The sequence below is a fragment of the Tinamus guttatus genome, unplaced genomic scaffold (assembly GCF_059628265.1).
Source record: "Tinamus guttatus ecotype Peru unplaced genomic scaffold, ASM5962826v1 Tinamus_guttatus_pri_ptg000208l, whole genome shotgun sequence".
Lineage (NCBI taxonomy): Eukaryota > Metazoa > Chordata > Aves > Tinamiformes > Tinamidae > Tinamus > Tinamus guttatus.
Window position 1 is genome coordinate 2,787,893 of NW_028288742.1, and position 26,985 is coordinate 2,814,877.

The following is a 26,985-nucleotide window of genomic DNA, read 5'->3' on the forward strand; positions in this document are numbered from 1 at the left end:
TGTTCCATCTGACAAAATATCAAAACTCCATAAATCTGCTAAAGACTATTTTAACTGCTGAAAAAAAAATCTACTTTTAAATACCATTGAGAACAAAATTTAAATCACAGTATTGTGAGTGGTAAAGCAGACAGAGCTGCTAAATGAATCCAGATGAATTTCAGACAATCCAAAATACTCAGCAACTCTCATTGTGCTTAAACACAAATCGTCTTCATACTGTTAAGTGAACGCATAAACTGCTCATCAAAATCGTCTTGATATCACTAATACATGTTTTCTGTATCATTTAGGAAGAACGCATCCATGTAGTCAGGTTAAAGGTTTCTCCACTTGTCTTGAGATACCAGGTCTTATAAAATATGAAGATGGTTTTCAAATGAGCAACATTGGTCCGAGACTCTAATACAAAAGCATGCTGTATACTCTGCAACATGTAGGACTGTAGTAAAGAGACACTTCACAGCCTTGGTTTGAGGCATTACGTTTACTAATTACTGAGACGGCATTTAAAAAAAAAATCTTTGGAAACATAATCCAAAGAATCCTGAGCATTTAATTACTTGAACAAAGACTTAAGACAGCCTTGATGGCAATGGAGACAGTAGGTTGACACATTGATGTTGAACTTGGACAACAGGTCCACACATTTCAAAAGCCATGCTACAAAGTCAACAAAGATGCACTGCTGTGCAGCCTTATAGCTGTCTCGTGGAAAGTTAATGCACCGCTCTAATGGAGAGGTCTTTCACACTCCTGTAAGCTCTATCCAAGGAACATAGGTCAACAGTACATTCCTTCCTATTTACTCAAACACTGTCTGGCAAACCAGCATTTTTTAAGCTTTCTGCTCTTGAAGATGGACAAAACCACCTGATCTAGTCAACTTGTATGCAGTTCTAAGTACTAAAACCTTTGGAATCTCCCATAAAAGGAAAATATTGACATACAATTCAAAAATATTCTTTAGCTGACAAAAGTCTGAGAAACAGTACACTATACCAATAAGGAAGATGATGGAAGGCAAGAAAGAGTACACAGAACTGGAATTCAACAATCTCAATATATATTTCTCTGAATCAGCACTTTTTTAGGCTTCTTGACAGCCACTATCAAAACCAAAAAACAACCCTGGGGTTAGTGGTACATTGTATTTCAACATATGTGAGTTTGGAATCATGAAGACCTTTTTGCAGCTCTAGCTGTAGACATGGTTAATGCTGCAGTACCAACCAAACTGCAAAATACTGTGAATCCAAAAGTGTCCCTCATACCAACTGCAGATCATAGGTCATGTCTTGATCCTTCTTTTGGTGGTTTTTCCCAGGAGCCAGTATCACAAGATCTTGGTAAAATGCTATGCATATAAGATGTAATCTCTAATCTAGATGAAGAACATATCTGTTCTCTGCATAGAGTCCATCTTCTTAGTTCTCTGTTCAGGTGCTTTGTAACACTAGGCCCTGCTTTACTTTTCCACAGAACATATCATCAGGGAGACAGAAACAGTGCGGGAGCAGAAAAAAGGTCTGCAAAGTCTGTTGAGGGTCACAAGTCTTACAGTAACTATGCTGCAATTCTTCCATATCATGGGCACAGGAAAATTGTTTAATCAGTTCATACAATTTCTCAGAAAGAGCATCAACTGGAATTTCTAATGACTCCATGTTAAAAAGTTGCTGAAACATTTCAATCCTTTGAGGGAAAAAAACGACACTTGTCACCACCTTTTCAGGAACATAAGAGGAACTAGACAAAGAATTGCTGAATAGCAAAAGATTAAGAAACAGAGCAGCCATGACAGGAACATTTACAGACAACAACTTTTTTCCAAACAAGCAGACAGGATAAGTCTTTCCCAACAATGAGTTTGTAGCTAAAGATAAATTTTTCAAAGGGGATAAAACAATGCAAAAGTGTGAAAAATGAAACGGGAAGAAAAATGAAAGAAACTTTCATCTACCAACCTGCCAAAATGTTTGGGGCAGTATCAGAGATGCAGAAGTGAATTGTAGTGAAAGCACTTTTAATTTAAAAGGAAAAAAGAAAAAAAAAAAGAGCTGCAGAGTATGTACTATGCATATACTGCATATACTATGCTTAACAGATACTGTGTTTTAAAGAAAAATCATCTTTTCCAAACTGCTAAAGTTATCTCCTCAAAAGCAACACTTACAATTTAAAGTGGACCTTCACCATATATAAGGAAAGAAGAAAAAGGTCAGAAATCAAAGAGCACAGTCCTGGTATTTATATGGCCTCTCTGCAGATGAACCTAGCTGAACACAGCGCACTGTAGTTTAAAAATCATAAGATTTGTTTTCAAAAAAGCATAGATAAAGGCTGTGCCAAACAAAACTCAATACAAAAATGAATTTTAGTCATCTCTGAATGCTGATAGTAAATACTATTCCTGACATTTTTAATGGACATTCACATAATGATGTTTTCATATACCTGAACATCTTACCTCATACATCACTTGTCCTGATGCCAAGCGTTTTCTGTCTCCAAATGCTAACTGCAACAGATGTAAACTCACAACATCACCTTCACTGAAAGGATATAAATAATAAAATTTGATTACAAAATTGTTTTATACTCTGCAAAACTACCATTTTATTAGACATAGATTGAAACTTTCCTTAAGAGCATATTCTTGATGGAAAGGAAAATACTACTCCACAAACCATGACAACTGGTCACATGAAAATCCTAAATGTAAAAGAGATAATGTTGATTGACAGTAACAGCTCCCATGATAAAAGCTTTAATGTGTTGCACAGACTAAAGTTGTTGGCAATATTTCTTCACAGTGAAGAGCTCTTAATCTAATCTGCCTTAAATTCAAACCTAAGACTGCTGCTCTTTGAACAGCTGAGCTAATTAAACAGTTCGCTTGCAATAAAATGGAGATCTTGTTCCTTTCCCCCATCGTAATAATATTGCAGTCTCTCTCTTGCATACATCTCACCCTTCTACATTCTGATTTGTTTCATCAGCCTAGCAGAAAACCATAAACTTTTCTACTCAAGAACAGTTTCCTGCCAGATGTTCTAAACTGAATCAGGGAGAGTCCAAAGACTTCTAAAGCTGGCACAAGGTAACCAGCGACACTCCTTCCTTTGATAGCAGCAGGCTGTTAGAGTGGAAGTTCGTGTTCTACATCCACGGCCTAAACTATGTTTGACGATATTTTGATATCATCATGCAAATGTCAAAAAAGTCATGAGGCAATCATCAAGAAAAAATAATTTAAGAATGTAAACACAAAAATATAGCCACTATTGTTTTACCCCCTTTCAGAAACTCTGCATTAAAAACACAAACATGCAATTCCACATTAGCAATTTGATGAAAAAATAGCAACTCAAAATCACAGTTTAACTAAGAGAAAGAATATGAAACAAAAGAAGGATTTACTAGTGCACAACATTATGCACCTTGTTAATTCCCAAACTCAAGAAAGAGATTAATAGCCAACTATGTCAATGAATGTTTCCCTGTGGATTGACTTCTCTTAACTTTCAGTCTACAAATAAAACGGAAATTTGTATAAAACAAATACACACATCAGTTGTATTCAAAGCAATATAAACATATATATATATATATATTTTTTACTCCGGCCATTTACAATGAGATTTAGTCACCTTTCTTGTGTAGACTGAACAGCCCACAAGTAGCAACAATTGCGAGGATCATTTTCAGGTTCCTGGAAAGTAACAGCATAGACAGGAATCCTTCCTCCTTCAAGCTGAAAGTGGTACCTAATATAGGTAAAAGAAGAAAACAGAGGTGAGCCCACACACGCTGATTACTTGCATCATATTAGATATTCTTAAACGCATTTCAAAAGCCACAGCATTTCTTCTTAATAAAATGTCCGACTTGAGAATTTTGAAATCACTCATTTTAAAATATTTTTGACAATTCAAAAAATGTGTGATAAGAAGAAAATGTATGCACAAGCATGTGTGAAACTGCACATATTCACATTATTCTTATTTAATGTGGAATCATTTACTCAGAAACTCTGACCAGAAGCAGGAGGAGAACTGAATACATTCAACATTCATCTCTCCCAAAACATCAACAAGACACTCATCACCTCATCATGGCAGTAGACACCTTCCAAAAGGAGAGCAACTGCATGCATACCCACCACAAAGAGCAAGAAGTCACATTTCTATTTCATATCCCAATGCAGCGAGACAAAGAAGTGACTAGTTTTTACGGAACAGTTTAGATAAGGGATTTGTTGTCCTTTAAATGCTAAAAAAGAAAGGCTTTATGCCCTCCTCTGCCTGACCAATCTCTTCTAAATGAATATTCCAATTGCCAAGCAAAAGATAACTGCTGCTGTTGTAGCTTACTTGAGTACAGAATTTAAATTGTAGAATTTCTTCTGAACGAATTCAAAACAGTGCTAGAAACAGTTTCTCATTTCTTCACTTGGACAATGCAGAAAAGCATATTCTGCTAAATTTTATTTGCAACTTCATAGTCTTTTTTTCTATTCCCAACAATTACTACTTCTTCCTTCATCTATTTATGCATCTAATAATTTCTGGTGAGTCACTGCAGATGTGCTTTATGAATGTCTATCTGACCTTGGTCATAAATCTCAAGTGAGATTGTTTTTTGGCAGGTTTGAAATCATCTCCTAATCTTTCTATTGCACATAAATTTACATGCCCCTTATTTCAATCTCCATATGTTCCAAGCAAACTTTAATTCAGGTTTCATGATAAAATGACATGATGAGCATCCTTTCCTTATATCTGGTTAATCTCCTATTTCAGGTAAGGCAGAAATGTAGGGAAAAATACATTCTCAGGCACCAATCAGCTATGATTTTTTATGTTTCACAAGCTTTATCCTTGATACTTTTAAGAATATCATCAGCAAAATTGCATTATTGATATAGTGAACTTTTGTAAGTTATGTCCTAACTGCAGTAAACAGTTCTGAAAAATGATTTTTAAAAGTTTCCTGGTTTCACTGAACACTGCTGACGGAAAGAACTGTTAAGATTATACTCAAGAATTTCAGTCCTTGAAAACAAGCTACCCTTTATTTTAACATATTTCCTTAAGCAAAACTTGAAATCCTTGCACCACTAGGTGTGGCAGAGTCTTAAAGGCCTACTTACTCCTTCTTCAAAGTTTTCATATTCCATAGTGATAGATAACCATCTGAAAAACCCACTACTAGCTGATTGCTTCTGCTTATGTAGCATAAGGTTGATATTGCTGTTCCTGAAGGATTTTGAATTTGAAAGCAGAGATGTCGCCCCTCTCTGGTCACAGCTTCTCTTCTTTGGGGAATTTCAGCAGGAATTCCAGTGATAACTTCGAGGTCTAAATACACAAAATCATTCAATAAAAGAATGTGTTCTTTTATTTAGGATGCATTTTAAATACTTCAAAATAACTGTATGTATACATATGTATGTATGATAAATTAACACCTTGAGATTTTAGTCGTGCAAATGCATGATTTTTAGGTTAGAATTTATTTTTAAAGCATTCCTTCTGCTTTTCACAAGTCATTTAATGGAAGCAGAACAAATTTCCCAACAAATATAGGCCTCTGGTTGAGGCAGCTTCCCAACAGGCAGCTGTGATGATTTAGATGGCAAAATTCCTAAACCTCACAGACAAGAAACATAATGGCTTAAGGATCTTCAACAGAGACATTCATCAATTTATAAACAGTATTAAACTGCTCCCATCTTTAATCAACTTGGATGACATGATGGCAAACCACGACCTGTTATGGGTACTCCCCATGGGTTAAGCGTCTCCATGCTATCGTCTTCAAAAGGGGATACATATTCTTTGTTTAGAACACCTGAGTTTTCTTACTTTCAAAACTAGCATTTTAAGGTTAAAAACTGCCAACTCACCCGATGCTTCTGTTTCACTCTGACTGCAAGATAAATCATCCAAACAAAGGTCAACCAGAAGGATATGCCCAATATCCGTAACCACTGCTGCCACACCAAAGAGCCATCGCAGGCTCTGGTGCAGGTGCTGTGTGCTCACGCTGGCTCCTCCATGATTAATTATGGGTTCTATAGCAGTCACCTACAGGAAAACTACAGGTTAATGCCTAAGCTGTTTGACACACTAATAGAAATCAGTCAACAGAAAGTCAGAGTTAGCATATCGGAAACAAGAAAAGAAATGCAGAATCATAAAAACTGAAAGAGAAATAAAACACTAAGACTTTAAAATTAACTACATGTACAATATTTAGGAAGTTTATGACTAAATACAATTCTCACTCTGCTCACAGTCCATAAGTGCAATAAAGGTTAAGATCGTCTTTGAAACTTCTATTAGGTTAAATCGTGACATTAAGTCAGAAAAGGCACTAATACAGTGGCCTGGCAAACAAACCATTTCTTTGGAAATGAAACATTTCTAATGAATGTTGAAGGCAGATACTAGTTTAGTAAACTTGATACAGCCCTCATACAGATTAAAGTAGCTACTAGATAAGTTTTTTTAAAAAAATACTGGAATTACATCAACTCTTTTGCATACATTAATAAAAACAAGCTAAAAAAAGATTAAAACAAGAACAAAAGAACGACACCTTTTAAAATAAAAAGCTAACTAAGTGCATGCTGCTCCTCAGTGTTCAAAACATTTAGCATGCAACTACTCTGAGCTGTTCTAAACTACAGCAAAACATTTCAGCACCCGTGACATCCACCCCAGGACAATGACCAATGTGACAGCAGAGATACAAGTAGACTTCTGCACTAAAGCCATACAAAAGAATGTTGGTTATTATTTGATTAAAATAAATCTAATTTTTTTTATAAAATCAGCAGAAAAAAATACATTTAAGGAAAATAAAAGAGATGAGGATCACAAGGGATCTCTTCTTTCTTTTTTTATTCTTTCTCCTCCCAGAGGTGGGAAAAAAATACTCAAACCCCTTAACCCCATAGTTCTCTCCTCCTACCTTTAGTATTTGGCATGACTATATTGCCTAGCAATCCACTACAGAATTTATTTTTAATCTTTGTCACAGCTCTAATCTTAGACAAGTCTATAATAATCTAGATAATTCTGTTTCAGGTTTCCCAGAAAACACATTTCTTGTCTCCCTGCTACCCAAAGGATTACCAAAAGCATTTTGATTATCCAAATTCATGCTGCTCTGAGTCTTGGTGACTTATTAGGAGAACAGAAACACAGCATGCATTTCACTGCAAAAGTATCCAACCCAGAAGCGTTGCTTCTAATTTCTTTTCCTTTGCAGAGATTTTTTTTTTCATTGTTTAACTGGCTCCAAACGAATCTTTTCAGCTTTTGCATACAGTTTTCTGAAAGTGTTTCTGAGTTTAAACACTTCCATTTTCCATGTAGAAGCTCCTGAAACAGCATATTTTTCCACTGTGTTATGCACTGGCTTTCATATTCTCCTACACTACTGCCAACTCATTCTGGGAATGAACAAAGAAAACTTTTCTCAGCTCACTGAATCTGAATGCCATCCTGCGGCCTCCTCAATACAAACCAGAAAAAATTGAGAAAATACTTCCCAATAGTTTTGAAAAATAGGAGCATTATAAAGCAGATTAACATCATTAAAGTTTGCAATTCAGAGTTGCTTTTAGTAAAATTTATCACAAATAATATTAACAGTAGCATATTCAATTTTCCACTTCATTTTACATGGGGTATTTCCTGGGCAATTACAGATGCTCCCACAAAAAGACAGATTTTGTTTTGAGTTTGGGTTTTTTTTTTTGAACTCGTTCCTTGATGTTCTAATCAGCTTACTGCCTACTCTTTCAACTAAAAGCTAGTCACATTCTCACAATAACTATCCTGTACTAGTATATTAATGTTTTGGTATGTTCAGTCTAAATTACTGTTAACCTGTACAGCTTAATTGACGCCAGAAGTTATACCCATGGGGAATATAGGCCATAAGTTAAAATTAAAGAACTTGTTAAAGTCTTCAAGAAGTAAACGACAAGCTGCAGAAAATGACGCTGAAAATAGACCCACGTTTTCCTTTTAAAAATGATCAGTGTGAAAAATCACAGACAGAATTAAAATACCAAGTCATATGTTACGTAACAGGCAAATATGAGCTACCGAATTAAATTCAAAAGAAATGGACAGTAGCCAAGCTTATTTGTGTTATCCACTTGTTTTTGTTTGCCCTTACTCCCATTCACAACTCCAAACTTACACTCCAATTAGCAACACCCATTTCTACACTAATCTAACTAATATAATAGCAAAAGGATAGGAACCAAAAATGGGAACCAAAAACAGACCAAACATGCATATAAATCAAGAATATTCAGCGAAGAACAGTAAAAATTCAGACAAGCCTTGGCTTTATTCCATAATTTGTAACATTTATCACACAGCAGTCAATTTTCCCTCCTCACATTTTCTCCTGTACTACTTTTCATGCTATGAAAAAACTCTAATCCAGTTGATACTTATAGCTCTGCTCTGTTTCAAAACAGAACATAGATAATGGGACTAGGTGATATTACATTAGTTGAGTTTATATGTTATAAAAGCAGGATATATACAAAAATTATATTACATCAGCATTCCTCTTCTATATGAAAAGGATTTAAAAAGCTAAACTTAAAACAGCTAAACATAAAAATAGCTAAAGTTTAAGACCAAACTAATAAAAGCCATCAGCTCAGTTGAAAATATCAAACAAATATCAATTAGGGAGGTGTTTTTTTTTTTTTTTTTGTAATGTCTCGTATCAAAGATCTAAACATAAAAAACTATTTTTCAATGCCTTTTTTCAAGGAACTAGAGCATCAGGAAAATGCACAGGCTTCAGTAAATACAGAAAACTTGTTTTACTATCAGCATGACTCAAAAGAAAATGGCACCATTAAACTCTAGGCTCCTTTGACTGCATACTGTGAGTGAGAGTAGATTGAAGCAGTAGAATAGAAAGTTAAAAAAAAAAAAAAAACACACCTACAAAGCAATGCTCCCAAAGTTTTCTTGAAACAGTATTTTGCAGCACTTTTATAACAAAATAAAAGCTTCATTTCTCAGATTAATAAGTACGCACCCTTCCTGGAAGAACAACCGCTTTAACGACTCTTGATATTCCAAGGTCATACAGACAGAGAACACTTCCCTCTGCTTCTTCCAGCCCAACTAGCAATCCAGTTCTCTTCTGCCAGGAAAACTCCTTTACCGCAAGAACATTGGGAGGCTGTTCATTCACGCCACTGAACCGGTATGCGGAGAGCCGCTCTCCTGTCACGGAGTTCACTACCTCAAGTTGGGGACCACATGCCAACCATGCTAGGCCATTCCTCCCTAGAAGAAGAAAGAAGGAAAAAAATATAATAATAATAGAGTTGATTGAAGTAAATTTCAAGCAGAAAAGACACTGTCCCTTTTCTCTGCAATAAAAGTGCTCGCAACCTAACAGAAGAAGACTGGCTTACCTAATTCTGGCCAGTTATGTAAAACCACCCCTTGATATCCTTAGGCAATAAACCCTGCAATTATCCTTCTCCTTACTCTGCATTTGCACTTGACTGCCCTGCACTGAGAAAGGGTTTTGATTGGTTGGGACAAAGATTGCAACATACTCAGCCATAATCTTCACATCATTTTTGAATAGTTTATATACAAACATATATGCATACACATACATATAACATTAAATATACATTTTAAAGCATGTTTCAAATAAATAATTTCTGGTTTACTAATTTTACAGGGCATATGTCTACGCTGGGCAGGGAATTCAGTAGAATGAACACTGAATAGGCACTGCAGTGGTAAATTAACTTTTACATGTACTGATTCTGTGAGGAATTTAACATATGCTATTTCATGGATCTACTTTAAGCACAAAGAAAATATTAATGACTAGGTTAATAGATGCTGGTCTTAACAAGACACCTAGAAATCCAGATATGCATCCAGCTCTTTTCAGATCATCTAGCAAGGCAGGAATCTAATCTGCTTAGCCACTTCAGAAACTCTCACTGGACACTCATCTGCATCCTATTAAACACTTTGGTAAGACGGCTGCAGTGCTTAACAGTCTTATACCCTCCCTTCTGTTTCTATTCAGATGAAGAAAGAAAAAGATTGTTTGCCTCTTAACACTGCACAAGAACTGAAGTATTTCTGTATGTGATACCAGGAGGATCACAAAGCTCGAGCTGGTGAAAATACAGTCCAAGACAACGCTACTACGTTTTGAAAAAATAACTTCTAGGTAATTAAAAGTTGAGGAGGCCTTGCTGATTCAGTATGGTTTTAAGTAAATAATTTTAATAGGACATGATTGTTCAGTCTTTAATGTGGACTGCTGTAGTTTCAAAGTTTAACTATATTAATGTTTTATCATTAGCATTTTTAATAGCTAAAATGTCCTTTTTTATTCTAATTCTGCTACAACTCAATAGCAACAACCTGATAAAGAGTTGATAATATCACTGTATGCCTTAGGTAATCTCCAAGCATGAGTGTCTCTGTGCCAAGACCAGAACAAATTTTAGAGGAAAAGACTCACCTCCAGAAAACTTCCCACGAAGTACAGAATCTAGGATTATCTCATCTTCCCCAAGTGCCTGAATAGTCACCTCTGGAAACTGCAGGAGACTGCTCGTTACCTGAGCCGTTAGGTCTCGCATTCTTCACTATAAAGAAAGAAAGTGGGAAAAATAAATTCATGCTAGCCATAAAGATCTTTGAACTTCACAGGGGTTAATCAGTATTAGGGAATATACTCCTATACATTAGCTGTAAGTCCTTATCAACAACATTTAAATGTTTCTGTATACGCTTTCCTCCAAGTACATATCCATCAACACATAATTCTGACAACAGAAAGGGGCCTATTTCTCAGAGGCTCAATCTTTTGGGGAGTGGCAGGAAAAAATAACTGAATTTCTCTATGCCTGAAGAAACAAAATTCCTCTTTTGCTGATGAAGAAAGGAAGGGGAAAAAAAGGGAAAAAAAGAGGAAGCAAAGAAATAAAGGAAGGAGTCTTATTTTTAAAAAGGGTTTTCTAAATGTGTTTCAATATAGTTGAATCCCTTAACCCCTTCAGTCCCTGTATTTCATACTGCTTCCTATACAATTTGAGATATTAGCACTAAAGCATGTTTATATCCATCATCTGTCAAGCACGGCCTCCTATTCTTGCAGGAACTGAGGTGAACTTGTGCGTGGTCCCTCGGGTCCGTATTAACTGCACGACAGCGGAGTGGGAAGATCATTTACATTTTTGATGCCTATGAGACCTCCTCAATAACTGATGCACAGGTATTGACAGGTAAGTAAAAGAAAAAGCTAACATACTGAGCTGAAGCCTACTCATACAATGGACAATAAAAGAGAATCATTAAAAAATCTTATTTAAAGGCTTTTCAATGAGTCTTCCTTTCCCTTGATTTTATACTTTATTTTTGTTAATTATTTTCTAACTAATTTTGTGTATTATTAATAATTTGTCTTACTCACTTTTTGCACTACCAGTCAAACAAATTAAGAGATACTAAGCATGTAACTACCTTCATTTCAATACTTGCCAGAAAATACACTGCTACTTTTACACTACAAGCAATACGTATTTTTACAACTCATTAAAAAGTACTTTTCCATGAGACCAACATGCAACATTATTGTACCTTTGCATTTAAATCCTCCTCCTCATCCCATTCCCTTTTTTCTATTTGACTGTCCTATCGTAGCTCCGCAATACTTCATAAAAATTTGAAGTGCTTTAAGAAAATATTCACATCCCTACAGGTACTCCACAAAGAGTTCACATTTCAGTGTGTTAAGGCAGAATTTTTTCGTTGGAAAGCTTAAAAGCCTGTTTTACAAAACTAAGAGCTAAACAGGTGACTAAGAGATAATCCGAACACATGGAAATATAACCTACTCCACATAAAAGTTTTCACAAGTTCTGAGATTTCTTATAAGAGCCTCGGGAAGACTTTAAGACTTATTTATCTTGCTTCCTGTAAGAACAAGACTTACGTAGTTCACTAGTACATAGTATGCAGTTCACTATTTCTAGGTGTTACACATGCTCACAGACACAGTCAAACAGACGGAAACCCCTACACTGCACTCCAGGTTGGTGCAGAGGGCCATCTACATGCACACACAAGCCATGTACTGGTGAATGCAACACAAGCATTATCCTGCACATAAAGTTACATGGCTGCTGCTTCTGACATGCACCAGCAATCTGTTTTCCTTACAGTTTACAAAGCTACAACTAGTCCTCAAGACTAGGCTCTGGGAATAGAACAGTCATTAAAAGGAAAGCACCTGATTACGAATTACTTATTTAAGTTATCTTTCTTTTGCTGGGAAAGCTAAAAAAAAAAAAAAAAAAAACTTTGCTAAAAGCTGAGCACTGGAATTCACTATACTTCGGTCACAAGCAGCCTCTCTGAGAAGAGGTTGAAGTATCTTCTGCCAACTTCAAAACAACTAATGGGTGAAATAAAGGAAACATAATTCAGGCTCTTGCACCAAGAACAAGTCAATATTTAAAGAAAAAAAAAAGCTGTTCCTCTGCCAACACTAACTATCACAGCAGATAAAGGTCCAAGTGGAAAAAAAAATGGTTTGCAATACATCGACTGGGCTTTCGTTTTTGTAACTGTCATTCTTAAATGACAACAGGTCGAACATTCGTACACATGATGACTCTAGAGAGTAAAAGGCTCCTCATTTCAACCAGCAGACTAGATTAGTTTAACTGTAATCATTTAATAAATGTGTTTTATGAAAAAGTCATGATGATACATATTAACAGAAAATATCTGCTGAAGAGCAGACTGCAAATGCCTTCAGCATCCAGCTGTTTCAGGATGTGCCTTTAGCAGCACTATGATGCTGAATGAGACAAGAGGAGTGGTCACCCTCTATTCCTCCTACATTGCACAGAAGGAAAAAATCCAGAACAGGAAAAGCAAGACAGCCAGGTAATATATCTGAAAGAGCAGAAAAAGGAGGCAACCAAGCAGAAAATTCACATTCAAGATAAATGCAGGCTAAAGCAATAGGAATATACTCTGGAATGAACAAAGAAGCTGAGCAGAGCACATGCAGAAGGACAGAAATGAAACAGATGGGAGCAGGAAATAAAATAAATACCAGAAATGGACAAAAAAAAACCCCTAAACTAGAAAACTTCAAAATTAAGAAAAAACACATAAAATATTCTCACACAACTCAATTTAATGTGTTCTCATGCCTTTCTTATTTCTTCTGCCACCAACTGTTGCTGTTTTTACAGGACAGGTACAATAGGGAAATAAATGGAAGAGAAAGAAATTGGAAACATGGGAGTTAGCAATGACAAACGCTGGAAAAGAACATTAAAAAAAAAAAAAGTGAGATGATGCTGTAGCAAGCAGCGAACCAGATCTGAGCCAATTCGATGGCACTCTTACGCTTATTGTCAAAGAACATAACGACCTTCCAGAATAATTTTGATTTTTACTTCAAATGAACAAATTAAACAGTTCTATTCATTAGTGGTGCTCTTTTAGCAGAAATACTGAATTTAACAACATTTATTAAAGAAGCAAAATGTGGAAAACACCGTGAAATTCTGAAAAGGAGATACGATCATAGTGAATAAACAGTAACACTTTTCCTGTAAAAAAGCACTGAAGCATCTAAAATCCAGCTGTGTGTGATGAAAAAAGTACTTCAAGATTAGTAATACACTATTTCACAATAGTAGCAAGATATTTTTAAGAGTCAGCAGGACTCTGTCAGTGGGGCAGCTGTGCTGCCAGGGATGTTCAGGGATGCTTCTCAACCCCATGCCCTCAGTGAGGTTTCAAATACCGTTCCACTAACTCCCCTTCATACTGCTCACCTTGACAGGACAAGTGCCCGCTCACAAGGAAAAGCCTGATGTCTGCACGGCCAAATTGAAAATTAATGTTCAGATACTGTTGCAAGATCCAAGACTAAAGCAAATGAACAAAACAAACCCAGCAAGCCAGAAGCCGTGAGCGCTCGGGTGGAGAGCTCACACCTTGGCACAGCCCACGGCGACAAACGTGTCACCGGCTCTAGAATTCAGGCCACTGTCCTCAGCAGAACCATGAAGCAGGCAACACCCAAACCATCCCTGTAACCCTCATTTTAATCTTGCTGCAGCAACTTTAACTGAAAAATAGGAACATGAAAGTGCAAGAAAATATCAGAGCACTGGCCATGTCCAGCAAGCCAGTTGCATTTCACATGAGTCTTCTAGGCAGCTGGCTTGACAATATGAAACAAGGACATATAAACTCAATTACAAACCATGAGCAATATTTATTGATTTTGTCATTACAATATTTTACTTGCTTCACTCTACTAAGTTAAACCAAAGACTTCTGGGAAAACAAAGAACGGAAAACGCTCCCAAAAATCCAGGGATCCACTCCATCCAGGGATAGGTTAAAAAAATGGAGCTTCTCATTTAAGAGGACACATCCAACACTAACTGCACTTCTGCTTTCTTTGAAAACAACCACATTCATATCTCTGCCTGCTAAGGTGTGAAATGCTGCAGGTTTGCTCCACATTCAGTAGCAAAGCGGAACTGAAGCTTTCAGTGGGATCCCTATTCCAAAGGGATCCCTGTGCAGGCTGCCAAAACTACCACCCTTCTTTCATCCAAGGTATTTATGACTTACAAACATCACAAACTATTTCTAAAGACACAAGTCCCAGATCAATGACGGGTTTTTGTGTCAACAGATTCCAGGAAAAAAACATTCTAGAGATTGCACATTCTAGCAAATCATACATAGACAAGTTGGAGTTCTGGGATATCAGATTAACTGACAGAAATAAAAGAAAAACAGCTTCAAAGACAAACTCTTTTTGGCTAACTGAAGAAAACACCCAAAATAGGATCAGTTACACGCCTAAACCATGGCAAGCTCAGCACCACTGGAAAAGGCCTGTTCCTGCCTCCCATTCCTCCATCTGCTTCCTTATCCCAGCATTGTATTCCTGCAGCTCACCTGAACACCCACCATTGACCGCGGTACAAGAATTGCCTAAGCAGGCAGGAAACTAACCCAGGCAAGGGGATGGTTTCTACCAGATTAGAGTTAGCTGGTTCACAGAGAGCTCTGGGGAGCATAAAGGTTGGCAGGAGAACGGAGGCACCACACTGCCTGGGGAAAAGAGGGAGTTCAAGCCTTCTTCATTTTGCAGCAGCATTTACTACCAAAGACACAAATGGTTTAACTCCCTCTTTCACGTAGAGCCTCACTCTCACAGGCAAATGTCCCTAAGAAAGGCTGCAGTTGACAGACATCACTCTTTCACTGTCAGATGGAAAACCCTCTAATATTTAACCCAAATCCCCAAATATTTAATCCAGACCATAAGTTTTACTCCAGCCATTACCATTACCATAAGTTATCTGTATCAGAATACAAGAATCAGGTTTATTTAACTGAAATGCAGCCTACAGATTGCCTTGCAAAATTTGTTTGGATGGTCCTCAAACTCTGCGAAAAACAAAAACCTACAGTAGGAGAAAAAAGAATTTCAGCTCTCCATCCCATCAACCACTCAGTCATCAAAAGCCAAGAACCTGTACCTGATGCAGCCCATAGATTTGATCTTCCTTCAAATACAAGAAGGCACAAAACCCAAACCAAAGAGATGCTGACACTAGAGTCAAGGCTACACTGATTCCCACCGTTATTCTCTGACATGATTATGCTTTTATTTGAGAATTGCAATCCCTATCTACTCTGGTTAAGCTCACAGAAGTTCCCCCAGTCGCTGCTGAAGGGCTCTTTATGTGTCACCTGCTGTGCCTGGGGTAGGCAGAGCGCCTGTTAACTGCCTTGGCACGGAACCCAGCCGTGCCAATACGCTGGGCAGCAGTGAAGGGCATCCCTAGCGCAACGTGAGGTTCCCACCACATCACAGAGTCTCCCCAGCACAGAAACACGTAGTACAGAAGCAGTCTGGCTAGCTGAGCTACAGAAACATTTGCAACATGTACCACGGTGCTTACCTGCTCTTTCCTACCCGGTTAGCTTAAGCTTTCTGCCCACCACCCAAGCGAACCACCCGCAAAGGCTGTCACTGCTACTTCTCTAGTACCGTATCTGACAGCCTGTTGAGTAGATAAGACACAAAATAATAATACATAAGCCACATAAAAGAAATATGTGACTTACAGTTAAAAAAAAATAGTAGATAAGACAGAGAATAGTAGAAGCCTGATGAAGTTCATTTCACCGTGGTAGAAAAGCAATCCCAAGGCAAACATGGAGTGAGGAGCAGAATACAGTACTGGGCACCCATACTGATATGAGACCTACCAGCCAAGGCAGATACGGCCATCTAAACTGATGAGTCTAAGAAATCATTTGAAGCAGCCTATTTTGCCATAGGGATTCAGTGATCCTGACAAAGTTAAGCCCCCCAGTTTGGCATATTTTTACCAAACATTATCAGGCAACAGCAAGTAGACCTGAAAGGCTGACGCCGTGTTTCTGTCTATTGGTAGGAACTCCAGACCTGGAGTCGCAGCTTACTGGAGAAGCGATGAAGCATTTCTGTTAAGTCAGCAACTCTGCGGCACGGTGCCTGCTTCGCACAAAAACTAAGAGCCCCACAAGGGCTCAGTAACACGCGACACAAAGTTGGGCTGGCAACGTGAGGAGGAACGGCAGGTCCCCGCGCCCTCGGCACCCCTGAAACCGCGCTCGCCCCGCCAAGCCCCGTCCTCCTGCCGCGATCCCTATGCGCACTACGAAACATTCCGCCTCCTCCTGGAGAACGAGACCAAAAGGCGGGCAAACAACGGCAATAAATAACGCGCTTTTTAAAAGCCGACGCGAAGCCGGCGCGGCGCAGGGGGACGGGCGCCCGCTGGGGGCCCCGGCGCAGCCCCCGCGCGCCGAGCCCAGGCCCCGCCGCCCGACCCGACCCGGCCCGGCCCGGCCGCTCCCCCCGCCGCGGCGGGGCCACGTGCGGCGGCGCCGCGGCCCAGGGGGGCCCTTACGTAAGGGGCCGGGCCCGCGCTGCGCAGCGGCGCCGCTACCGGCCCTGCGGCCTCTGGAGCGCCCGGTACCTGCTGCTGCGGGGGAGGGGAGGGGGAAGGAACGCAAGGAGGAAACGTCGCCTCCCGGCCGCGCCGCTCGCGCCCGCCTCGCCCCCGTTCCCCCCGGTACGTGCCGGTGAGCGCGGCGGCATCTCCCGCCGCGGTCAGAGCGGCTGGGCCCGCCCGCCCGGCGCCGCCGCCCCCCTCGGGGCCTGCGCAGCCGCCGCCGCGCCCGTCGCCCCCCCCTCCCCCCGCCGCGCGCGCGGCGCCCACCTCGCTCGCGCACCCGCCGCACGGGGCCGGGGCGGGGCGGGGCGGCGGGGCGAGATCTCGCGAGAGCCGCCGCGGGAATTTTCAAATTCGCGGGAGCCGGCCCGGGGCGGGAGGAGCGGCCGCGCGGCCTCTGTCGGACTACACTTCCCAGCGTGCCCTGCGCCGCCGCTTCCGGGGCGGAAGCGCCCGGGGGCGGAAGCGGCGGCGCAAGGCACGCTGGGAAGTGTAGTCCGCGGCGCACTCCCGCGGCCAGCGTCATGAGCGGGGTGAAGGCGCCATTTTGTCTGCGGCCCCGTGCCTTGGCAGCACAGCTGCGCCTTTGCACTAGCAGTTTGCAGGCTTTTTAAAATTATTATTATTGTTTTTTTTTTTATTTCCCTACCACCACACACAGCCATGTCTGTGACAGCTGCCGTCACGCCAGTGCTAGCGAAAATCCAACAGCAGCAGCAGCTGTGTGTCAGTGAATCTGTCCATCTGGGTACTGGCATCCTGGGTGCCTTCAAAGGTGGCAGTTTTGTGTTAAAATTAAATCTTGAGTAGCCCAAATGGGCCCATGCTAGGAGTATCTCAGCAGTAAAATATATTAAGTGGCAATAAAACATCTTCATCTGAAAAGTGACCTGAGAAGGCAGGACGAAAACAGAAATTAAGTACCAGACCTAAACAAGCACAGAGACCTTGGAAAAGTTGTGCTTTTCGATACAAACCCCCCTAAGTAGAGGCTGCGTCTCCCTTCTGGTTCTTGCTGTGATGAGGAGAAGAGGCCTTGGTACATTTTGTACCTAGTTTTCCAGAACCACTTGGTTTTGATTAATTTTCTAGTTTATTGCAGTTAATTGTTTCTGCTTGCCTGCAAAAGTGTGAACAGCGAGGAAGCAAAGGCATAACTTGCATTTTAATGGAATATTACCAGCAAATAAAAAGTAGGTTTAAAAAGTTGATTAAATATTAGATACAAATTTTTGGCCACATCACCAGCATTAGGAAAAGGAAGTAGTATCTTTGCGCCTTGCATTTTAATTGCTATTCTCTCAAATCCTAGTTCATGATTTTTGATGTTCCAAATGTTGTTTCTTCGCTCCGAATGAGAAGCTGATAACAGTGAGGTATCTTTTGTGCAGTGCTGCTTATGTTTAAAGAATGAGCAAAGTCCCATTTTCTTGTATTGAACAGAAATTGGGTGACAGAAGAGACTTTTAACCCCCTTTCCAAGAGGGTTTTCTCTTTTTCATGTTTTCAAATCCGCATCAACATCCAGTTGATCACTCTGTACAAGCCCATTTACTACTGCTTTTATTTCAGCTACCAAAAGGGCTCTATCACTTTTACGTTTATTATAAGTAAAAGAAATCCATTAGCCCTCCCAGGTTGAGCAGAGCATAGTAACATCAGCAACACACTTAACACGACAGCCGCCTAATTTCTTCTGTTCAAGTGTTGTCGCAATTTAAGTAAAGCTCACCCAACTTACAGTGATGCTTGCAGCATCATTTTTCACCCCACAGTTTAAGGCACAAAGTCCTTTGTTTTCAACTTTAAAGCAAAAGGATAAAATTCTGATTCCCCTAGCATTTGAACATTTTTTTCCAGTTTCTTGTTATGTTTTATTCAACCCACATACTATCCATCAGGAAGAGATTCATTGCATATTACATTTAAGATTATTTTCATTATCATGTGTAATTTGTTCAGAAAATATCAGAGCTATTAAGCATCAGTTGGGCAGTTTAATACCTACCTTTCTCTTATACTCCCACCTGTATGTCCTAGAAAATCTTATAAACAGTAAAAGTGGAAATCAAAATATGGCGGCTTGGTCTGCCAGACATCTTTCAGCACAGCTCTCTAATATGTTTAGTTAATTTTGGAGAAAGGGCAGCAAAACTTTGACATGAATGTTTAAACTCACAGCACAATAAAACGTGCTCAGAAAGACTGCAGAAAAACAACCAGGTAACTAATGCACACACTAAATAGTCCCACCTGAGATTTCAGTTTAATCTTTCTGGACAATAACCTTTTGTAAGTAAGTTTGTAAGATCTGTTTCCCTTCACAGTAAGGACTCACTATTACACCCAGAGTTTCTCTGAGGACAGTTTTAGTCCACATAAAAATTGGAAGAAAAAAAAAGTTAATATGAAACATTGCTATTGAATACTGTAGAATATAGTCTAAGCAAACCATGTGAAGTATGTGATTCAAAGATGACTAGCAGACACCCACCTCTTTCCTCACCTCCTTTTTCCCAGGAGAGGAAACACCTGCCGTTTTCCAAAATTGGCTGGATAAGTGCCTGCCCCCCTCCTCCTCAGCCCCTCTGTATTTTAAGGGAGTAAGTTACTTTGCTGCACTTTTATTTTTAATAGGAAAACATATGTTAAAAATCAGCACAGTCAACAAAAAATTAAAGTTGCGCCATTAGCCACAGAAAGGTAGAACATAAATATGAAGTGAGAAGTGCAAGCCTAATGTTAACCCTTTTTGCAGGCAGTGAAGAACAAGATAATTTTGAAGATGAGTCAGTTTTGCAGATGTGTGGAGACAGCTCCTCCCGAGCACATGGGGCGACAGGAGGCGTATAGGGCTGTGTTGGAAAACGTACCAAAGTGGGTGATGGCACAGGCAGGTCAGTGGTGGCAGAATTCCCTTGATTAAGCTTGAGAAGCCATGCATGAGAGAGGCAGAGCCGGCAGCGACTGTGAAGGGCCTTGCGAGTGGAGACAAGTGACCCACATTGGATGTGATGGAGAATAAGGTGCTGAGGAAGAAGTGCAGAGATAGACATGGCAGCATCGGCGGACCGGCTAGAGAAATATTTTTTGCAGAAGCACTTGAGGTAATTATGTGCAGGACAAAATGGCATGCAGTAAGGAGAGAAAAAAGCATTTTTATAGTAATCACAAATCAAAGTGCTGGCATCTTGCACAACAATTTTAGCTGTATGGACAGAGGCAGAATGGCTTCATGTCAGGCAGTTGAGAGACGTGGCCTGAATAAAGGCACAGGGAAAGGTCCAGAGCAAAGATGCAGCCCAGTTACAGGCATCCATGACTGCTGGCCTAACCAGGGAGGAGGGAGAGAAGGGGCACCATGATAAAGTGGTCTTGTTTCAGCCAAGCAGAGCTGGGTTGTGGAGAGAAACAGGCCTTGCTGGGTGCTGTTTATCTAGCCTGTTTTAAGTACCTGCTATAGGAGAAGTTGAGGGTCACTTGGCTATGAAGGCAGGCTAGGCAACTGGTTCACATGGAGACACCTACACTGTACACTTTCCCTCTTGGTCAGATTAATCCCACTTTAAGAGACTGTGCCAAATAGAGCACTGGATCTTGAAGTTGTCCAGCAGCTGGATTATGTTTGCAATGGAGATTATCCCATGATATGCAATGAAGAAGAGAAAGAAGATGAGGAGAGGGCTTTATGCAAGAGAAAGAAGAAAAGAAGAGTGAAGTCTGGCAGGGAAGATAAAGAAGATCCCTCAGAAGATTTGCTGAATGAATGAAAAGGGACGGTAGATTTGTGAAAGACAGAGAATAATGTATCAGGAAGAGAAACACGGCTGAGCTGTGGGCCGTGGCTGACTAGTGAAGGAAGGCATCAAGGGAGCAGAAATAAGATGCATGTTGATTAAAAGACAGAGAAGTGTATGGAGAGAATTATTATTGTAAAAATTAAAGAGGCTTAACAAGATGTGTTCATTGTAATGGTGAAGAGCCAGAGAAGTGGGAGTTATTAAAGGCAAAAAAAAAAAAAAAGAGGGAGGTGCTTCAGGAGGTAATATATGGTGAAACCGAGAGCAAGCAGAGGACAGGAACAGATGAGAAAGTGCTGTGTTGGTGGCAGAATCAAGAGGAGTACGTGGGAGTGGATGTGAGACAGTGCTGGGGAGGCCCGAAGTAGAAACACTGGAAAAAAAGCAGCGAGATCCTGTACAAATGGAGAAGGGAGGAAGGAAGATGCTGTGAAGAGGGAGAAGTAGCAGCTGAAATTGTACATCGGTTGTGCACAGATTGTAGTTTTTCAGTTAAGCCAGAAAAACGAGGCTACTCGGTTAACACAGTGTCGCCAGGCTGCACGCTGTTACGGTGGGTTGTATTTGGAAGGGTCGTGTTCCTGCGCGGCTCGTTAGTGATTGCCGGGTGCAGCTGCTCGGCCCACGTGAGCCGCGAGTGGAGGGGGCTGCTGGGGCCACCCCGGGCCTGTCCTGGGGACGGCCAGGCCACGCGTGGCCCCGCGCCGCTGCCTTCCTCGCCCAGCGCCGGGAGGGCGGAGGAAGAGCACGGAGGCGCTTTGTGAGTTACAGAGAGCAGCACGCGGGCCTCAGGGCCGCCGGCGGCATCCTGGGCAGCGCGAGCTTCCTTCCAACTCAGTAAGTCAATATCTAAGTAGGGGTGAGAGTCCCTCGCGTTGCCCTCTGCTTCCTGCCGCTCTGTCACCGCCATGCCGCTGTCAGTCCAGTTTAACCACTTAGCAGCCCTGGTCACTCTGGGTTGCGTTAGAAGAGCTGCAAATCTACCATAAAATAAAATAATAAAATCTGATGTAGGTTTGATGACATTTTGTTTTCAAATACTTGTGAATTGGATGGAACAGTGTCCTTTACAACTACTTCTTAATCGATGCGCACAGGCAGAAATTTGCAATAAGCTTCATCAAAACTAAGCAAGTGCTCAGACCGGGAAAGCCCTGTGTTAGAGGGGAGTTCAGGCTGTGAGCGTGTACCAGGGACTTACAGGGGAAGTGAAAAAACAGGACTCCATAGGCATAATAATAACTTCCAAGCACAGGATTATTTATAAACACAGGTAGCTTGGAGGTGTGGCTACACTAACCCAAATATGTGATCCCAAAGATACAGGGTGCCCAGTTTAAACACAAGGAACTGGCTTAATTCCACCCTTCAGTAATTATATAGGGGGTAAGTATGGGAAAACACATTGTGCATCTTTAAAACTAGGTATCAAAATTCTCAGTGTTAATTTGGTGGCACAAAAGACAGGAGTTGGTGTTGTTTGGAAAGTTTAATTATGATTTGTGTCAACTGAGGATTTCTTGATTTAGTTTTTTCAGACTTTTTTTTAAGATTTTTTTTTTAATTCAGTATGCCTGGTTGTGGGATGGTAGCAATTAGTTACATGCATTTCTTGCCATTATATTATTATAAATACTCTCTACCTTCACTTCTACTATATATTTCATTGGGAATAAATATTGCATATTTTTTCTTTTAAAATTATATTAAACCAGTTAAAGGGCATTACTAATATTGCAGATTACAAGCATCAATTAATGCTTTTGAATATCAAACCCAAAGCGGTTAGAAATGCAATGAACCAGAAATAGTGTAACAGGATCTCTTCTGTTCTCCACTAGAGCAGCAGTAATTTAATAGAAAGGAGGTGCTCCAGAATTTCCAAGAGAAAGAGAAAATTAAATGGTGGTTGGAAGTACGGCTGCTAAAATGTCATGCAGCCATTAAGAAAGGAAAAAGAAAAGAGAAAGAGCGAGAAATGTGTGCATTTCAACTCAAGCAGCAAATGGACTTTGGGAGACCCTGAAAATTGCCTATTTCAGTTTCATGTGGTAGAAGATGCTACATGTGCTTGCTGGAGGTGCGCCAAGCTGCCATGGCCATGCACGCTTTGGAGTCAGGCTTTCCTCCAGAGCCTAACCCTCCCATTTCATTCCACATTACACCTCACTTGGGTGCAGGCTGCTGGCCGTGTAACACTCCAAACCTGCCCAGTCTGGCTTCCTCCTCGCGCTGCTGACGCTTGGAGGATGGGACCTGGCCCCACAGCATCGGCTTCTCGCCGGCGCAGTAACGTGGGCAGCGGCCGAGAACGGCCCATGGGAGACGTCGCCCCTTGGCTAATGGCAAGTGGTGTGGGGAGAAGGGCAAGGAGAGAGCAGCAAAAGGCGGGGGAGAAGGCCGAATGGGCTAACTGTTTTGAGTAAGAAGTGGAGGAGAAGGCAATAGTCGGTATGGCTGGTGTGATCAGAGGAACATGAGGAACATGTGTCTCCTCTAACACTCCAGGGTGCCCAGACGAGTTGCCAGGGGGCAGCTTGGCTTTCAGGCCACGAGGAAATGCTCTGGTAGCTGCTGCTGTTACCCCTTGCTTAGTGCAGAGCTAATTAGATATCCTTAAAGTAAGGTTCTCGCGTAGGCAGCATTACCGGACTGTTGTAAAACCTTGTAATTATCTGGACTGGTCACAAGGCAAAATAATTACTCAAGATTAAAGAGTTTCTAATTATGTGTTACAGTTTTTCAAAGGGAAGTTCATGATCCACCTTTATTTACCCTTTCTTTTTATCAACACAAATTAAAGGTAGTCTCTGCTACCTTAGCTGCACCTTGCACCAAGGATTCCACAATACGGATTTCTTTCTTTTTCAGCTCTTTGTCAGCTGACCACACAGGAGATTCCTGAGTTCTCCACCAGCCTCTCTTTTGACCAACCTTTTTGATAACTCATGTCCATGTTTATGTGATGTGAAGGTCACACAGTGAAAGTCCCCACCAGTCAGCAAGTGCCCCCATCCCCCTCCCAGCAATGGTACTAGTTCTGCATTGCACGAGAAAATTAGGGTTTCTCCTTTGCAGAGTGAACAACAGGTCCTCTCATACGCAGGAAGGGAACAGAAGATCCTGCATAGTGGATGTACAGTGCGACTGAATTAATCCTGCTGTTCAAGCAGGATTTTTTATGCCTGCAATTTTGCTGATACATCGCAACATTTATTCATCCAAAATCAAGCTTTTCCCAGCATAGGGGAAAAAAAAAGATTGCTGTGAGCCGAGGTTCCTGTTCTGGCTTGCAGGTGATTTCAACCCTTTACTGGCTTGCGCAGTGGGGAGCAGCAGCAGCAGCAGCTTCTCCTGTCTGCGAGGCTGAGGGTGAAGCTGTGGCCGGGCGCTCACACGCGCACGGGCTGCAGGGGTCGATGAGCACCCACCGCTCACTTTCTGGTGGCTCTGCTGGTGGCAGTCGGCATCCGCACAAAATCACTCTGCTCATTATCTCAGTTCAAATACTGCACAGGCAAGGTTGCTTACGCCACGTTCACAGTTAGGGCCTTCATTTAACATAACTTAACCTGCGAAGAAATGAAGTTAAGCTGTTTGCTTTATACATTTTGTCTGGTGATTACAGTCTCCATGTGCGACCTTGGATCAAAGTATCAAAAGGTGTAAATTAGAAAACTTGCAAGTGATCAAATCTGAAGTTGTGTAGAGAAGTTCCGAAAGATGAAAAATGTAATGTGAAGAAGGAAAATAAATCATACAACTTATTTTGGTAGGGAATGTGGGCATGTGTTGAGACTGTTGTTAAGTACAGATTTTTAAAAAACACGCAACATCCAGCAGTTCCTCTCTCAGCGGGCAAAGTCAGTTGCACAAGTTCCTCATAGCAGTGCGCTGGGGAGCACAGGATGTCCGTGTTTCCCCAAACCATCTGCTGGAGACCAGTTCCTGAAAACGGCTTCAGAGAAAGTGCCATTCACAAGTGCAGGTGAGACTGAACGTCAAGGACCCCAGCAGTGCTGCTGAGCGTGAGCGATCAATGATTTGCCAGCGCAGCAGCTCCCAGCCCTGGTTTATCGCTGCGTGGGCTGCCTGGGAAGCTCAGCCCCGCTGCGTTTTACTTGCCTGGTGCCGCTCACCTCCTGCAAGGTGCTAGGACACCTCATTCGACACGGGTGCTGAGTGCCTTGCAGAAAGCAGGCAGCACCCTGCTGGGTCAGATGTGTGCATGCTGAAAAGCAAAGGTTATCCAGCCTCTGATGTGTGGAGAGGGCGAGTGCGGAGCCAGAGCCCTGGAAAAAGAGCTGCTGTGACCTCCACGGTGAGCGATTTAAAAGGATCCGTCACTGGAGAATCTGCTGAATCTCCTCTTAAGCTGCTGTAGCAGAGATCTATTGGGAATAAATACTCTTTTCAGCTTCTCTTCCTTCACCATTTCAAAGCTAAAAAGTACTTTTCTGAAAGCAGCAGGATGGAAGTGTCTGGCTCCCAGAAGCCAGGAGTATGCCTCTTCCTCTCCTGCCGCTGGGAGATGGGATGCTGAGGATCCCTTTTGGATGTAGTTGGCTAAAAAAGTAGTTGAGGAAGGTTAGTCCTGATATGCTGGCTGAGGTCAGAGTCCTGTTTCATCAGGCTTCATACAAAGACAGGATTGCACTCAGCCTCTCATAAAGTGCTTGTAACCTGACCAACTAAAAGGGGAAGAGGTACAACAAGAAAAATTCCTTAGCCAAAATCCACACAACCGACCAAATGCTGACCTAGAAATATTAGCCAGGTATCCCAGTTCCTGCCACCATTTTTCGGGATATATTTGCTCCAGGTAGGTAGCAGATGCAGCTGAGTGTTCCTAACAGTCACTGCTGCCTCTTAAGAAAAATGCTCAAAAGATCACACCACTAATTTAAGCATATACCAGAGGAATTGATAGTCCCCGGCAGGCTAGCACTTTCCCCAAGGAACAGCTCCAGCAGTAACTGCTCTCTCCAGATGATTCACGCTACCTTCCTTGAATTTCACAGAGCTAACAGCATACAAGGTTCTGTCTGGGGGCCAGATGGCTCCACTGACTTCTAGCCCAAATGCACTGTTGATTTCATCTGAAAATGCTACCTAAAAATATACACTGTGACTTGGCCTGTCTTTGAAGAACAACGATGTATAGATTTTTAACCTCTGAGAAACTGAACTGATATTCTCTTCTCTCCTTCTGCATAAACACAGACCACTGCAGTTCACCCAGTCATTCCCACATCCAGATCACAAGCTCTGGGAAAATGACGAGTTATTCTACCCTAGTCCGAGTGCCAGCGAAGTTGGAATCAAACCATGGGAGCGCGCGTCCCTCTCCCGAGCCCTGCGAGCCCCCCGAGCTGGCACAAGTTTGGCTGCTCCCAAAGCATGCTGTGCTGGCGGGAAGGACATGGGGCTGCAAGCCCTTAAGATTTCCCTGGGCTAAAGTATTGCTGTTGAAGTGAGCTAACACATAGGTAAATAAGGCTCTCAACGTTCAGCAAATGATTGTTTTCAGATAAAAGTGCTTTTTGCTGGCTCTTGAGCTAAGCACCAACCTGGAACCAGCAGTGGTGGTGAGGGCTACAGGGACGATCAGTGCTGACTAACAGTGCTGTGCCCTAGCACATGCCAATGGATAGACCCTATCTCCAATTATTATCTGCTTCACACACATATACAAACAGACAAAACAACAACAAACTTTTCCTAGAGCACTGTGCTCTGTGGACAAGAAGTTCTGTGTTGCTATTAATCCTTTCAGAGAATCACAAAGTATTTTAAATGCTTGCATGTGTGATAGATGCTAGCTGCTCTGCATCTTCCACTTTCTTAATTAAAATCAGCTCCCTGTGAAGGAGGATTAGGTCTAGCATTTGCTTTTGACAGTTTTGTCTGTTAAGAGTGCCAGAAAAAAAAAACTGCTGTAGCCTGAAAAACATAATCCTGGAGATTTACATACCCGATCCTTGTGAACGCGCTTAGAGGTACATATTTAGGTTTTCTACTGTGGTTAACCTACTGCATTTTTAACAAGGGAATTAAAAGTTCTTTGTAATAGTCACTCTCTTTAAGACTGTT

The 26,985-nt window shown here is 41.3% G+C and overlaps 1 protein-coding gene across 1 annotated transcript in view; it reads right to left on the reverse strand.

Moving 5' to 3' along the window:
- AHCTF1 (AT-hook containing transcription factor 1) overlaps positions 1 to 17,314 on the reverse strand; it is a 46,630-nt gene extending 29,316 nt beyond the window's left edge. Inside the window, exons 1-7 of the mRNA XM_088524167.1 lie at positions 17,221 to 17,314; positions 10,555 to 10,681; positions 9,088 to 9,341; positions 5,912 to 6,092; positions 5,156 to 5,363; positions 3,654 to 3,770; positions 2,471 to 2,555 (exon numbers count right to left, since the gene is read on the reverse strand). Coding sequence (XP_088380293.1) covers positions 2,471 to 2,555; positions 3,654 to 3,770; positions 5,156 to 5,363; positions 5,912 to 6,092; positions 9,088 to 9,341; positions 10,555 to 10,675 — 966 coding nt within the window. The 5' untranslated portion in view covers positions 10,676 to 10,681; positions 17,221 to 17,314. The remainder of the gene's footprint in view (positions 1 to 2,470; positions 2,556 to 3,653; positions 3,771 to 5,155; positions 5,364 to 5,911; positions 6,093 to 9,087; positions 9,342 to 10,554; positions 10,682 to 17,220) is intronic.
- Positions 17,315 to 26,985: the final 9,671 nt, after the last annotated feature.